We start from the raw sequence: 16,217 nt of genomic DNA, 5'->3' as shown, positions 1-16,217 counted from the left end.
GATGGGTAGATGCAAAGTGGGATCCTTGGGACAACCTTACCCTAAACCCTAACCTTAACCCTAACCCTAACCTTAACCCTAACCCTAACCCTAACCCTAACCCTAAACCCTAACCCTAACCCTAACCTTAACCCTAACCCTAAACCCTAACCTTAACCCTAACCCTAACCCTAACCTTAACCCTAACCCTAACCCTAAACCCTAACCTTACCCTAAACCCTAACCTTAACCCTAACCCTAACCCTAACCCTTACCCTAAACCCTAACCTTAACCCAACCTGAACCATTTCAAATCTCAACTTCCATTGGGTGACAGTCTTAGATCATAGGGTAAATGCTAAATGTCAGCTGAGGGCGCTATTGACCCGTCCAAAAGATTCAACTCTTCACAATTGTCACAGCGGACTCATCATAAAGATGCAGACAGAAAAAACTATGTATTATTGCACAGTAGGCAGTTGTACAAAGAAACACGTTGGAGTCTTCAGACCATATTAAAAATAAGCACTAGACATTTATACACCTTAGTACTCAAAATCGCCCATTTCAGAAGAACGTATTGTTGAGCGTTTACAGTTCCATATCTACTTACCGTCCCCAAACTGTTGTCTGCCCATGATGCCTTGTACAGAGAGTGGGTCTACAGTTGGGACTTTTATACACTTTGCATTTGCTGTAAACCTCCTGCTGTAAAGTTTGCTAAAATAATACCGTTTGTTTACAAAAAAAATGTTTGTGTTAATATAGAAAACTAAATGTGCTCACAGAAGCTGTTAGGCGTGATTGCCTTTCCACAGGAACCCCCGGCAACTTGAGATTTCTCCTTAATCATATATGGTAGTGTTGTAAGTTCACTATCAGAACAGATAACAAGGAGAATGTAATGACTGTTGTACGTAGGCAGAGGACTCAAATGCACGACTCAAAGACAAAAACCTAAATCTAATAGAATAGTCTTTACTATCAAAAAAGATTCAGTACACAGGTAGGCAGTCAAGTAGGCAAAAAGGCAAAGTCAGAAACACTATCAGAGATCAAAATAACCAGGAATACTCAACACTAGGAAAAATCACTGGACACAAGGTACAAGATGAACTGGCACAGAGCCAGGGGAACACACAGACTAAACACACAGGGAAGGATGATGAGGAACAGGTTCAGCCAATCAGGGTCGGGGTCGACACTCACACAGGCGGGAAACACACAAGGGCAGGTGGTGTCTGATGTGTCTGAAACGAGAGACAAGGTGAGGAACACAAAAATAAACAGGAAACAATAAATGAAAAACATGAAACAAAGACAAACATAAACTAAGGAACAGGACGAGACGCTACAGAGAAGAACAACACAGAAAACAAACCTTTTTGTTTTGAGGCAGGCAGACAGACAGACAGACAGGCAGAGAGGGAGGGAGAGACAGGCAGAGAGGCAGGCAGACAGACAGAGCCACTGAGAGAGGGAGGGAGAGACAGGCAGAGAGGCAGGCAGACAGACAGGCAGGCAGAGAGGGAGGGAGAGACAGGCAGGCAGGCAGAGAGGGAGGCTGGCAGGCAGACAGACAGACAGACAGACACACACACGCACACGCGCGCGCACACACACACACACACACACACACACACACACACACACACACACACACACACACACACACTACCTTCCTGTTAATATCCCAGATGACAGGAAAATACATACAAATGTTGCATACCGATGTAAACCATCTATGCCACCGAAAAGCTAGCTATTGGACAGTGTGGGTGAGGGTATCTGTGGGTGAGGGTATCTGGACAGTGTGGGTGAGGGTATCTGTGGGTGAGGGTATCTGTGGGTGAGGGTATCTGAAGTTGAGGAGTGAATTTACCATCTGAACTCTGTTTATCTTATTGCTGGCTAAACCGCTGCAGTGAGTGATGATGTTATCTCTCAGATAACGTAAACAGCGAGGTCGCTCCTGACTCTGTTGATAAGGGATATTCACAACTACAGCGAGCAGCCTACTGTATAACCCTGTCTATCTGCATTTCATCAGATAAACATGTGTAACTGTACAGTGTGTGGCAGTGATATTATCATCACCATGAGGGTAAATTAATAACTGATCAAATCATACCGCCTTCACTTGAAGGTATCGCAAGCAAATCAATTAATGTCTGGCGAATAATATGCTGACAACAGTGGAACAGGCTGTGCAGTCTCTGCATGGGCCGCTGCCTGAAAGCAGAAGTCATGAACGAGGTGTTAGTTTGCTTTGGATAGTTCCCATAGCAACCTGGTTGCTGGAGGCAGTTGTAGACTGGAGTAGGAAGACAACCAACTCAGAATGAGTTGGGAGATCCCCGTTAGGGAGATGCCCTTTGACCTTTTGTGTTTCGATTTGACTCACCCATCGATTACGTTTGGTACATGTGGGGACAGGAGTTGACCTCAGGGATTAGATCAGATCTGTCTGCATGGCTCTCTACCCCACTGCTGAGGTTGTTGGCAGGTGTATTTATTGCGGAAATCACAGAAGTGAAGTAACTGACATCCTCTCTGTTACCATGACTTCCCTTGTCTTCAGCAGACGAACCATTCATCAATAAAAGACACACGGGATTTTGAGACAAAACACAATACTGAGAATATTTTATTCTACAATAGTCAAGTTTCGACTTTGACATTTTCAACCTTGGATCAGAATGATGGAGGAGTGAGAATTGATCACAAAGGTAAAACACTTTTAAACATCTCTTTCTGTTCCCTTAATCCACATGAGCACTCCAGTAATCTGAATGTAGCTTGACAATTATAATAATTTATAATAATAAAGGCATTGAGTCAATTGTCAGTGTAAATGTAGCCCCAGAGTGTTATAACCCATTGAGGTTGGTTGTGTTGTTTTGTTGGTTGTGTTGTTTCACAGAGAAGAGAGAACATCGCTGACTGAAATGGGAGGTGGTGCATCAAGTAAGTAATTTCCTGCTCTCTAAAAAAAAAAACATGACTTAGAAATCCCTCAGACTCTGAACATACTATTAACATACATACATCTAACATACTATTAACATACATACATCTAACATACTATTAACATACATACATCTAACATACTATCCCTCAGACTCTGAACATACTATTTATTATCCTTATATGGGCCTCGCATCTCATAACAGTAATATGAAGCACCATTCTTTACCGCTCGTTGACTGAGTGTGCAAGGTGACCTTCTGTTGGCCTGAACAGGAGTGAACAGGAGTAAACAGGAGTAAACAGGAGTAAACAGGAGTGAACAGGAGTGAACAGGAGTGAACAGGAGTAAACAGGAGTGAACAGGAGTAAACAGGAGTAAACAGGAGTAAACAGGAGTGAACAGGCAGAACTTCTCAAACAAAAGATCAGATGTGTGACTGAAGTTGTCATGAAACCATCTGATGTCTTCATGTTGTGGCATATTAATGCATTTATAGTAGCGAAACTTTGAGACAAACTGAGCTCTAACCTTAACCCTAACCTTAACCCTAACCTTAACCCTAACCCTAACCCTAACCCTTTAATTGATTTTAAATCATTTTACATAGCAACAACAACTACAGCAGCGCCAGCAACAACAACAACAGCACCAACAACAACAACAACAACAACAACAACAACAACAACAACAACAACAACAACACCAACAACTGTTGCTGCAACCACACACATACCAACAACAGCCGACATCGAATGGTAACCCTAACCCTGACCCTGACCCTAACCCTGACCCTAACCCTAACCTTAACCCAGCGTTGAAATAAAACAACTCTAATTAATGCCATGATTATTCTTCAATCTCTCTCATCAACAGTGAACATGATAGAAAATCATGATCAAGATCATTGAACACATTGTCATAATGTTAATATGCTAACATAATGGCTGTTCTCTCATACCTTTACTCTGAAGCCCAGAGGTCGGGCCGGTCGCCGTCTCCCTCATCTGTGTTTGTTTACTCATGCTCCTGGGTGCCGCATGTCTGCTTGCGTATACCGTCTGGAGGAAGAAAGCTTTGGGTGAGGAAGACGTCAATCACATCTTGATGGCTGATAATTTGAGATAATAAAAAAAAATATTATAAAAATGTACATAATTGTATTCTGTATCAAATTTCTAATGCAATACAATACCAAAATGCATATGATTGAGTAATAGAGTTAAGAGGCTTTTGTGAAAAAGAAACAGTTCCACATGTGTAATAAAGCTTTTGAGAGGCCACACTGATCTTATTTCCCTCATGGTTTCTTACAGCTAAAAGGTCAACAACAAATGGGTTTAATGATGAAACAGAAATTAGAGGCAAGTCACAGGTAAGGATATTTAATACTTAGAACACATATTCTGATACAGAAATACTGTATAATTAATGCCCAAAAACGAGGTTTGAAGTGAGAAGTTATGGCTTGTCAAAAGCCGCAAAAGACAGGAAATTCCAAATGAGCACCACCACCCAGAACTTCACCTGTGGTTTTCCAGCACACAGCTCTGTTATAATATACTATAGAATATATAGAATATAATAATTTGCTATAGTATGTTGGTCAACTGTACATCAAACAACATGTACTCACCAGGTTGCTTAGGATACAGAATTTAATACTAACAATATTAATATTAATATATAACAATATTAATATATAACAATATTAATATTAATATATAACAATACTAACGTACTGTATCCATAAAGTACAACACAAAACAATGCTATGCAGGAGATGAAGCATAATCTTAACTGCCTCTCATGATTCACTGCTACATATTACCTACATATTATATTCAAGTCTTATTAATATTATATTGTTTTTCAGGTTGTTGTGATTGCGAATGAGCGCCTCATGGTGTATGAGAACTGCAGGGCGGAGCTGGCGGAGGACAGCGTGACGTACAGCGACCTGACGGTGGTGAAGACCAGGGCCAAAGCCCCCCCGGTCCCAGAGACCACCTACGCCACCGTTCGAGTCGTTCACAACTCAGATGCTTAATTAACAACAATGTCTACTGTTTAAATTGTGACTTTTTACAATGTTCTTCAATGATAATGTTTTAAAATCACAAGAGGTATGGTTTGATCTTTCAAAGATGAAAGGTCAATTCAGAACACCTCTAAATTGGAATGTTTATTTTCTACAGTCTAGATAAGGTCCCTTAAACATGTGGAATATGTCTCAACTACAATGATTATATTATATATATTATATAATACATATGTTTTGTATAATATATTGTCAAATTGTTGGTGTCTTCAAATGTAAAATATGTATATGTTAAATGGAGAGCTTGAGATATCATGTAGCATTGCCATACATTTACTGCTTGCGTGGTTTTAAATCGCTGATAGTTCTAGAATGTGAGCACCAGGGATCAGTCCTGCTGAGGGGTTCTGAAGTCTACCATGTTGCAGGAAAAACAAGTTTCCTCATTGAAACCCATGTTAAACGTTGTACTCCACCTGGCCAAATATGACTGCGATTTCTCTTTCTATTATTTACTCATTTTACATTTGGTCTATTTGTTTTTCATAGCCCAGAAATGATAGTAGAAGCGTATTTATTTTGCCGATACACGCATGTCCTGGCCGCCTTGGCCGTGCGGGCTGCTGACGGAGGCGGAGCGGGACTTTCATGTTTGGGGGAGGTATTTTTTTCCAGGGGTCTGGGTGTCCTCCCCCACAAAAAATGAAAATTCCAAACACATTTCCTGCAATTCTACATATTTTGACATGACAACAATACTGTAACGAACGGCGGGGTAGAGTAGCTTGCCTTAAGCGGGTATCGAACTCGCAACTTTCCGCTTACAAACCGGCCGCGCTAGCCACAACACCAAGGGAGTTAACTCAAGCTGCTCTACCCCGCCGTTCGTTACATTGGTTTTAGAAGTGGGATGGCGCCCGTGAGGCCATCGGAGAGGCGTGTCCACGTGAGAGACTTGTATAGTGAAGCGTGAGGGCACGCTCTCCCGAACGGAGGGGATAGTGTAACGACCCTGTGTAAGGCCCGTTAGCAGCTCCGCCAAGTGAGTTAACTCTCTTGGTGTTGTGGCTAGCGCGGCCGGTTTGGAAGCGGAAGGTTGCGAGTTCGATACCCGCTTAAGACAAGCTACTCTGCCCCGCCGTTCGCTACAATACATTTAGGGCCGGTTTACAATTATAATCCATTACATAAAACAGGGCAAAACACGTTTTTATGCAATAGTGTAGACTTAAATGTGATTTAAATGTGTTTAAATGTGACTAAGACAAAGACTGTGATCGTCTGATCTTCCAGTGTGAATGGTGCTCAATGTCCCCCTCTCTCAGCCCGGGACACCCATCTACAGTTGAATGAGCCTAATGGACGTCCTGAAGAAATGACGCCTTGCCTGTTGTCAGTTCCTTCGCTGTTGTAATGTGTTCTGTTCAGGCCAACAGGCTCTCCCACCGAGGTTCTGTTGTTGGGATGGTATTTAAGGACAAGGACAGCAAGGTTTTCTTGTTTCTTGGGTATCCTATGGGCCCCGGTCTCCTGTGTTGTCCTTGACACACATAACGTGGTTAATGGTTAAACTTCCATTTGTTTACTATAGTTGCTTCGATTGTTAATTCGTTATTCTCATTCTTCCTATGTGCGTTAATGTGCTGTTGTGCGTTCGATAAAGGTTGTGTTAAAACAGCATCGTGAACAACAGTAGAGTCATGGGCTTCAGGTGTTGGACCAAGCGTCAACTCCTCACGTAGTCGTAGCATGTTGGGTATTCTTAATGGAATCTAGGATCCGATATGATCGAGTGATTATCAATCTTTATTAACCAGAAAATATCTTTTGGAGTCAGATATAACATTGTGTTAGTTAACTTGTGTTAGTTGGTCATGTGCTGGAGAATAAATGTTTGTCTTTATTCTTAAACCCATCCAGTTCTTTCTCTGTTCTTCAGTGTTTTTATTTCAGTTTTTCAATAGGCCTACATTTTACATGACCATTGGTTCCGTGTGTATTTTGGCCACCAGTCTCCCCGGGCTGGGGTCGGTGAGGAGGGAAGCGCTGCTCCTGCTATACAGCTGTGAGTCAGCTCCGACTTTAAAGGGATAGTTCACCCAAATTACTAAATCACATATCTGGTTCCTCACCCTGAATGGAGTCGATGGACAAGGACAGACTTCAATCAACACTTTGGTTCTGTTTATCTAGACCCTGTCACTAACCGCTAACTGTTAGCAAATTTGACCAAAAACCAATGGAAGTCAATGGACCCTAAATTAGCATTGTTTGAAATTCATGAATACTTCTGAGCACTTCAGTCCTGTAATGTTACCTACTGTACAGTCTGACTTGAGGAGAGAAATCCATCTAACATTGGGGTCTCTAGTGCCCCCTATTGCAAATAACAATGCCACTATGAGTACAGCTGAACAACACACACACACACACACACACACACACACACACACACACACACACACACACACACACACACACACACACACTCACACCTATACAAACACCCACCCGCACACCTACACACACACACACACACTCTTCTCACAAATGTGACATGTCTTGCTCAACATTACAAAGAGGAAGGAATGGTAGTTTACCACACATCCACATCTGACATGCAGTATTTCACATTGTCTCTTCCTTCCTCTAATGTCAAGTTGTTCCCGCAATCGGAGTGTCTCCAACCGAGTCTTGACCTTGTGACTTCTGACTATCCAAAAGCTATCAGTTTGACAGAGAGAGTGGGGTTAGGAGTGAGATGACCATCTCAAATTGGTTATAGTCACATATGACATTTCTCAATGGAAAGTATTTCAAAAACACTGTCAGAGTGACTGACAAGGGTATAAAATCTTCAAGGTGTCAGAGACACCAGGTGGAAAACGGCAGACTGTACTGAACCCTAGAACACTGACGTCAGACTGTACTGAACCCTAGAACACTGACGTCAGACTGTACTGAACCCTAGAACACTGACGTCGGGTGATTTTCACTGTGTTGCTGCGGTCTTCAGTCTGCTCACTGACGTCATCGAAGGTAGGCGTGTTTCCCTGCTCCCATCCCTGGGTTTTCAACAGTCACGTGTTCGCGTGATTTTCACCGACGTTTGTGATAAACGTCAAATATTTTTCGGGTGGACTTTTTGATGCAGGGAGACTGTGCCTTCACCGGACAAGGCTCACGTGTCTCAGGAACGGGTGGACCGAATAGCAAGTTCCCCATTATTTTATTTTTGGGGAATTTTTCGTTAACGATTCCCTAACTTTTCACTAATTGTAGAGCCTTTTTATAGGGTCCCCCCATGATACATTTGTTTTCGTTTTATGAGACGTTGTATAGGGGGAAATAAAAGAAGAGTACTTCAATTTGCCATGTATTGTTGTACTTTAATATATTTTGATGATAAGTATTTTTTATCGGGTATATTATATCGGGTAAAATATACCCGACGTTAGTGATGGTGTTACTAACTAGTACGTTAGTATTCTAGGGTTAATGTGACCTACAGCATGGTCTGACTGGAGGAGAGAAATCCATCTGACATTAGGCTCTCTAGTGCCCCCTACTGGAAATGACAATGCCACCATGACAACTGCTGAACAACACACACACACACACAGGAAAGCCGTCCAATAGAATGAATCACCATTGTTTAAGTAATCAAAGTCATGAGAACGATTTAAGAGTTTCTCACAGACTTGACGTGTTGCTCAACATTGCAAACAGGAAGTAAAGACCCACATCTGCACCTTACATGCAGTATTTCACAGTCTTTTCATTGCTTCCATGAAGACCTCAGGGTTACATATCACATTAATCAATAGTAAATATACTATATTAAAACACTGTTCTAGAGGCCTGTACGTGGTTCTAAAAGCTTCAAGGGATACCAAGGTGGAAAATGGCAAACATTTGCACCAAAAAACAAAAAAGTTGCCAGATTTTCTGCACTCTGACTGTGTCAACTGCTGTGTTTCCAGCTCTCTTTGTGTTCCTGTCTCTGGCGTGGCAGAGAGCCGGGTCGGCGTCCCTGTCGAGTCCAGACATGGTAACCGCAGACAACGGTGGATCCGCCACCATCAACTGCCACTATGACGACCCGTACTACAGGGACAACACAAAGTACTGGTGCAGAGGGCTAGTGTACGAGCTGTGTCAGGTGGTGGTGAAGACAACCAGTGTGCCCAGAGTGAAGGACAGGAGCTCCATCACTGAGGATAAGGCTGCTGAGGTCTTCACTGTGACAATCACAGCACTGACACACAATGATGAGGGACAGTACTGGTGTGTCATCTCCAGATCTGGGAGGAACATCTTCACAGGTGTTAATCTCCGCATCCTAGACCCAGGTAACGCTACACCCAGGACCCTCTACACTCTGAGAAAAAAGGGTTCTAAAAGGGTTCTTCATTTGTCCCCATTGGAGAAGCCTTCGAAGAAGCCTTTTGGGTTCTATGTTGAACCCTTTTGAGTTCCATTTAGAACATTCTGTGAAAAGGGTTCTATGTGGAACCCAAAAGGGATCTTCAAAGCATTCCCCTATGGAGACAAATGAAGAAGCCTTTTAGAACCCTTTTTTCTAAAAGTGGAGGAACTTGTTAATGTTTCACTGTTAAGTTTCAAGTTTCAAGTTTCAAGTTTATTTGTTACGTCTCATACACAAGTGCAGGGAGTAAAATTCTTGGGCTCGGTTCCATGTTAGTGTCATTGGCCAGAATACTCTGATCACCTGATCAGCAAAGTGCTGCTTTCATGCACCTTTCATGAGCCAAGTGCAATATGGAAACCATACAGAACGTGAACTGTGGAATCATATCAAATCAGAGTGTATTTATCGTATGCAGAGAATAGAGCAGCAAAGAGTCCAATGAAATGAGCTAATATAACAATATACAAGCAGTAGTACTGACAGAGACAACGTTAATGCTCTTGTTTGTGATTACTTTTTCATATGCCTGCAACTGTGCTGTTCTGTTCTTCAACATTTGAACCCTTGCAACGAAGAACCATATAGGTGCCATTTTCAAATTCAGATGAAATGTTAACTAAATACATAGTCTTATGATCTGTATATAACATCAAAACCCTGAATGATTCATACTGACTGTACAACTAGAAATATGCCACACCGCCACAATTTACCAAAATGGAGATATGTATCTGGTCATTCGTTGAAAGGGTTCATTTGTAATTCCAGTTTGTATGTAGGTTTAAACTAAATGTTTCAAATATGACAAGATAGGCTCCAAAACAAACTGATTATGGTGTATTTATGTATGCATAGTCATAAGGCCAGGTCATATTTTAACAATGCTTTAATAATGTTGTTTTCTGGCATTTGTCAGATATGTCTACATCTACCAGTCCTGCCACAGAACTAACAACTAAGTCAGTCAACATAACACTTCAGGGGGACAATGAAACACGGTGAGTTAAAAAAAAGTATCTTTGAAACAGTTCAATTCAGTTCCAAAACCAGGTAAGACTTTCCCATCCAGAGTGAGTCGTTTAACCCCTTCTGTTCTCCATCTCAGCTGGTGGGCTTCTCTTCGTTGGATTCTCTTCATGTTGATGCTAGGCTGTTTCCTGACAGCACATTTGTGGAGAACCAAAGTTGCAGGGACCCTCTGTACACGATGCAGGCCCACAGACCAACACAGTGATTGCTGAGGCCGCCGCCTCCTCTGCCTGCATGGACTGTCTGGTCATTGATCACTGTTTGGAAGACGCACGCGCACTCACGCACACGCACAAACACGCACACTTTGCAGAGAGAGACGGGGGCTAAAGATATTTTATTTTTTATAGATAACTGTAATAAAAAACATCAATATCACAATACATATATCCGAGTCTTTACTTAATCTTTTTGTGGGTTTTGAGTTTTTATTTGAAAGGCATTCCTTCCTAAGGTGACGTCATAGCTGTCGGTGAGCGCGCCCGGCTCGCGCCCTCGTCCTCCGTTCTGAGCTCGAGAACCTCCTTTAACACTTCCGGTCTCTCCGTCAAAATAAAAGTTAAAACATGAAAAGAAAGTCACAATATTGTTTCTTATTTTTGCTGAAATAAGGCCAAATTACCCGACAGAAAGTATATGCAATTTTGATCCTTTAAAATGTACATATTGGTGCAATTACATTTTAAATATGCCTATTATATGTGCATAAACTGGACTGTACAGAAATATGTTTCAAAGATTTAAATGAATCTCTGATAACACTTCTAGAATATGGATCAGATGAGTCTGAGTCTAAAGTGATGTCTTAGCAAATGTTGTTGGCTCTTTACTCCGGTCACATACCGAAACGTTACCGTGACCACCTTTACCGTGACCACCGTTACCGTGACCACCTTTACCGTGACCACCGTTACCTTGACCACCTTTACCGTGACCACCGTTACCGTGACCACCGTTACCTTGACCACCGTTACCGTGACCACCGTTACCTTGACCACCGTTACCTTGACCACCGTTACCGTGACCAGCATTCGCATTGACCGGAAGTGGGTGGCGGAGTACCACTGTTGGCGCTGACAAACAGATCCGACCTGGCAACGCCCGGCGAGTCAGCAGCAGCAGCAGCGGAGGAGGAGAGAAGAGGAGAGAAGAGGAGAAGAGAAGAGGAGAGAAGAGGAGAGGAGAGGTAGGAAAACCACCCAACTCTGCTACTTCCCCATGCATGGTGGACCTGCCGACACGGCCAGCAGTCCCAAACATCCCTGTTGACGTTATAACCCGCTATCTGATTGTCTTTTATTGTTTTATGAAAAATAACACAGGATTTATAAGCAGGCTAAGGCTAGCAGTTTCTAGCTTGCTTGCTAATGGTAGAGCAATAATCTGACCATAGCTAATAAAGTAGCTTGCTGATAATGATGTTATGATATGTTCAGATTTTGCCAGACATTAATTTTCTGCCTATTCCAACGGAATGTCATTGACTTCAATGCGTGAAAGCCGATCGGTGATGGAGATGTTAGAGCCTAGCAGGTTGCTACAGTTAGCATCCCGTCACATCGACTCACAGCTGGTGAGAACACCACTGGCCCCTCCTCCTCTGGGAGGATCTCATCAGGTCACTCATCATTACTTTAACATGCATCTGCGTCGTCTTCTCAAACTAGACTGTCTCAGACTGTCCAGTGAGTCAGGGAGCTGCATTGACAGCTGTCAGTGGTTGTGTCCATAGATGTTGGATCCCTTCGTCCTCCCAGTAACAGGTATTCCTCTCTTTCAGCTGTTGCTAGGAGATAAGAAACTGAAACAATAAGATGCAGACCATTAAATGTGTTGTGGTCGGGGATGGAGCCGTAGGAAAAACCTGCCTTCTGATTTCGTACACAACCAACAAATTCCCCTCTGAATACGTACCGACAGTAAGTATGAAGTACAGCAGCTTGGCTGTCTTCCTGTCCAGTAGTTATTTGTTGAAGTGATTCCTGTGATATTCCTAGGCTGTCTTCCTGTCCAGTAGTTATTTGTTGAAGTGATTCCTGTGATATTCCTAGGCTGTCTTCCTGTCCAGTAGTTATTTGTTGAAGTGATTCCTGTGATATTCCTAGGCTGTCTTCCTGTCCAGTAGTTATTTGTTGAAGTGATTCCTGTGATATTCCTAGCCCAGCAGTTAATGTTCCCATGGAATAACCCCAATGTAGGACAGTCTGAACTTGAAGTCAATGACATATGAAGAGTAATGGTCAGAGTTGCAGTATCGGTTAGAGTTGCGATATGATCGACTGTAGAGATTCCTTACAATCCCAACATTGTAATACTACAGTCATTGGACAAATGGCTGATGTTGTTTCCATTGTGTCAACGTAGGTGTTTGATAACTATGCAGTCACTGTTATGATCGGAGGTGAACCTTACACCCTGGGATTGTTTGACACCGCAGGTAAGAGTGGGTTGCTTTGAAGGACATGATCATCATGCCAAACTTAAACGTTGCACTTGTGATTATGTCTTATTTGAACGTAAATGAACTTTCAAGAATTGATTGAGATAAACTTCGATCCACTCTGGATTTGTCTTTGCGTACGTTAATCAGTTAGATGTGAGCTGGTGACTGGAGGGTTGCTGGCATCATATCTAAGGTGCCTACCACTGCCGTTGTGCCCTTGATGTGCATGTGTGTTGTCACGGAGGGGGGGTGTGCAGTGCGTGTTTGGGGGGGTGCAAAAACTACCACATTCCAACAATTGATGAGAATTGATTGCATGGCTAATAAACAGTCTTTATCAGGTCACATCCTCTTCCTCAGGTCAGGAGGATTACGACCGCCTGCGGCCGCTGAGCTACCCCCAGACAGACGTGTTTCTGGTGTGTTTCTCCAGCGTTTCGCCCTCTTCATTTGAGAATGTTAAAGAGAAGGTGAGCGTCACGTCCAGCTGCACATCCCAACCCTTTCAGGAAGAGCATCAGCCCACGTCTTCTCCTGTGATGCATCCACAGTTTATTAAAGATTATCTTGAAGATCACAACGTGCTGTGGAAAATTTAGGAAGGATAATAAAGCAAAGCCTTGTAGATACGTGCATCATATGGGCAACAGTCAGTGCTCTAGTCCCACTAGCCGTGTGGTGAAGATAACGTTGCCTGTGTCTCTTCAGTGGGTTCCTGAGATCACTCACCACTGTCCCAAGACTCCGTTCCTGCTGGTGGGAACCCAGATTGACCTGAGGGACGACCCGTCCACAGTAGAGAAGCTAGCCAAGAACAAACAGAAGCCCATCACCCCTGAGACAGCGGAGAAGCTGGCCCGCGACCTGAAGGCTGTCAAATACGTGGAGTGCTCAGCCCTTACACAGGTGAGATATTCAGCCCTTACACAGGTGAGATATTCAGCCCTTACACAGGTGAGATATTCAGCCCTTACACAGGTGAGATATTCAGCCCTTACACAGGTGAGATATTCAACCCTTACACAGGTGAGATATTCAGCCCTTACACAGGTGAGATATTCAGCCCTTACACAGGTGAGATATTCAACCCTTACACAGGTGAGATATTCAGCCCTTACACAGGTGAGATATTCAGCCCTTACACAGGTGAGATATTCAGCCCCTACACAGGTGAGATATTCAGCCCTTACACAGGTGAGATATTCAACCCTTACACAGGTGAGATATTCAGCCCTTACACAGGTGAGATATTCAACCCTTACACAAGTGAGATATTTAACCCTTACACAGGTGAGATATTCAACCCTTACACAGGTGAGATATTCAACCCTTACACAGGTGAGATATTTAACCCTTACACAGGTGAGATATTCAGCCCTTACACAGGTGAGATATTCAGCCCCTACACAGGTGAGATATTCAGCCCCTACACAGGTGAGATATTCCATCCAAAATATATTCACCTGAGGGAAGAAGATAGGACCAGCGTCACAGCTGATGCCAGCCAGTGAGCTGAATGTGCAGTACGTGTTGCTCTACTGTGTGTTGTCTGTGTGTTGGTGTCTGTGTGTTGTCTGTGTGTTGGTGTCTGTGTGTTGTCTGTGTTGTCTGTGTGTTGTTTGTGTGTTGTTGTCTGTGTGTTGGTGTCTGTGTGTTGTTTGTGCTGTCTGTGTGTTATCTGTGTGTTGGTGTCTGTGTGTTGTCTGTGTGTTGGTGTCTGTGTGTTGTCTGTGTGTTGTTTGTGTGTTGTTGTCTGTGTGTTATCTGTGTGTTGTCTGTGTGTTGTCTGTGTGTTGCCTAGCTTGTTTCTTGCTGCCTCTCTTTCTGTCGTTGGAGGTCCAGTACTGGTAACTCATACGATGCACCTGACTCTGTCTTTATGCTAACGTGACATTTCTCTAACAATGATATTCCCCTCTTTCGACCCCCTACACTCATTACTCCTCTCTCTCCCTCTATCTCTCCTCTCCTCTCTTTCCCCTCCTCTCTCTCTCTCGCTCGCCCCCTCTCTCTCTATAGCGAGGTCTGAAGAATGTTTTTGATGAAGCTATCCTAGCAGCTCTCGAGCCTCCGGAAACCCAGAGAAAGAGGAAATGCTGTCTCTTCTGATCTTTTTAAATCTCGCTTTGCCTCTTGATTGTCTGCTGCTTCTTAAATGTAAAGAAATATCTATTTGTCACGTAAATAACCAAGATGCTCTTTTAAAAGGTGTGCCCTTCAACTTCTTTGATTTCCATGTCTGTTTTCGTTTGGCTCTAATCACGATCGACCATATTGCCTTGGCCTGTACGGCAAGAGGCCAATCTGTATTATTTTCATGGAAGAGACAAGTTTACATTAGACTGTTGTTGAGTTTGTTTTATATTTTAAATTATATTATCTTAGTATTTAAGTGGCTCGGTTTTGATTAAAGCATTTAGTGTTTCATTATATGACAGTATTATGACACACCACTGACTTAACGTTTTTCTATCATGTCATTGTGTTTTTTCTACGACTATCAAAGTTATGAAGCGTTATTTAAAGGTTAAATGATCCATTGTATGTTGTCTCCAGACAGTTGAGAACTTGAGAATGGCGAAAACCTGTTATGTTATTTGAATAAAGGAAAGTTTAAATTGTCACCCTCCTGCAGTTCAAGTCAAATTTGTTTTCCATTAGGAAAACACTTCCAGCCCCTCAGACCTCACTACAAGGTGGACCTTGGGTTGGCTTGTGTTTTGTACAACTTGTAGATGCTATGAAATGTATAATGACAAGTTTAAATGTAGCTTTTGTGTCCATATTTTGTGTTTGCAGAAAAGATTAAAGAATGTGTTTGATGATGGAATCGAAGATGATGCAATCTAGTGGAATAACAAATGTAACTTTTACAACCTTGTTTTTCTTCACATTCTTAAAACATAAACTTTCAATATCATTTCTGCTTCAGTTGAACATAACAAAGCGCAACGTCTCTTTTCTCAGTAACCTTTTTTTCCTTTTTTCTAAGTGTCTCTAACGTACTATAACGTACTATAACGTACTATAAGTCTCTATAACGTACTGGCTGTCTGATGAGCCTGCCACTTCTGGTGGTGACAACCTGCTTTTCAGGAACAGGTGCAGAGTCGGGTTCAGGTGGAATCTCGACTGCTGGAGTGCTTTGAGCAAATTGCATGTCCAAAGCTTCGGTGTCCACTTGAGCCTCTGCTGGCTCTGAAACATCAAAGTTCATTACCACAGGAGTGTGGCGAAGATGTTTGACATTCCTGATGACCTTTGACCCGTCTTCTGTGTTGACCAGTTCAAAAGAGCTGACTGCGGTGTTTCTCAGTAGCACAGA

At 42.7% G+C, this 16,217-nt stretch overlaps 2 protein-coding genes and 1 long non-coding RNA gene across 3 annotated transcripts; all 3 read left to right on the top strand.

Annotated features, from left to right (window-relative positions):
* Positions 1 to 2,629: 2,629 nt before the first annotated feature.
* On the top strand, positions 2,630 to 5,035 carry LOC310807768. The gene is made up of 6 exons (XR_014554335.1): positions 2,630 to 2,708; positions 2,903 to 2,946; positions 3,558 to 3,705; positions 3,922 to 4,028; positions 4,264 to 4,322; positions 4,824 to 5,035. It is a non-coding gene; the product is annotated as an uncharacterized lncRNA (long non-coding RNA).
* Positions 5,036 to 8,784: 3,749 nt separating this feature from the next.
* Positions 8,785 to 10,770, top strand: LOC310807852 (CMRF35-like molecule 3). The gene is made up of 4 exons (XM_083674470.1): positions 8,785 to 8,814; positions 8,972 to 9,340; positions 10,337 to 10,418; positions 10,526 to 10,770. The coding sequence occupies exons 2-4, from the start codon at positions 9,037 to 9,039 to the stop codon at positions 10,659 to 10,661; spliced, it is 522 nt and encodes a 173-aa protein (XP_083530596.1). The 5' UTR covers positions 8,785 to 8,814; positions 8,972 to 9,036; the 3' UTR covers positions 10,662 to 10,770.
* Positions 10,771 to 11,575: 805 nt separating this feature from the next.
* LOC310808771 (cell division control protein 42 homolog) lies at positions 11,576 to 15,516 on the top strand. Its single transcript, XM_083675852.1, has 6 exons — positions 11,576 to 11,635; positions 12,230 to 12,368; positions 12,814 to 12,886; positions 13,253 to 13,362; positions 13,601 to 13,798; positions 14,912 to 15,516. Exons 2-6 carry the CDS (start codon positions 12,264 to 12,266, stop codon positions 14,999 to 15,001), a joined length of 576 nt encoding a protein of 191 aa, XP_083531978.1. The 5' UTR covers positions 11,576 to 11,635; positions 12,230 to 12,263; the 3' UTR covers positions 15,002 to 15,516.
* The last annotated feature ends 701 nt before the right edge of the window (positions 15,517 to 16,217 follow it).

Source organism: Argentina silus (assembly GCF_951799395.1).
Source record: "Argentina silus genome assembly, chromosome: 8".
Taxonomy (NCBI): Eukaryota; Metazoa; Chordata; class Actinopteri; order Argentiniformes; family Argentinidae; genus Argentina; species Argentina silus.
The sequence above is the reverse complement of the archived record's forward strand: the minus strand, read 5'-3'. Positions and strand labels throughout refer to the sequence as shown.

Bases quoted from the DNA above. Each gene is read 5' to 3' on its own strand.
- LOC310807852 (XM_083674470.1), top strand. From the start codon at position 9,037: ATGGTAACCGCAGACAACGGTGGATCCGCCACCATCAACTGCCACTAT. The intron at 9,341-10,336 runs GTAACGCTACAC...GGCATTTGTCAG, and splicing joins TCTCCGCATCCTAGACCCAG to ATATGTCTACATCTACCAGT. The intron at 10,419-10,525 runs GTGAGTTAAAAA...TCTCCATCTCAG, and splicing joins CAGGGGGACAATGAAACACG to CTGGTGGGCTTCTCTTCGTT.
- LOC310808771 (XM_083675852.1), top strand. From the start codon at position 12,264: ATGCAGACCATTAAATGTGTTGTGGTCGGGGATGGAGCCGTAGGAAAA. The intron at 12,887-13,252 runs GTAAGAGTGGGT...CCTCTTCCTCAG, and splicing joins GGGATTGTTTGACACCGCAG to GTCAGGAGGATTACGACCGC. The intron at 13,363-13,600 runs GTGAGCGTCACG...GTGTCTCTTCAG, and splicing joins TTGAGAATGTTAAAGAGAAG to TGGGTTCCTGAGATCACTCA.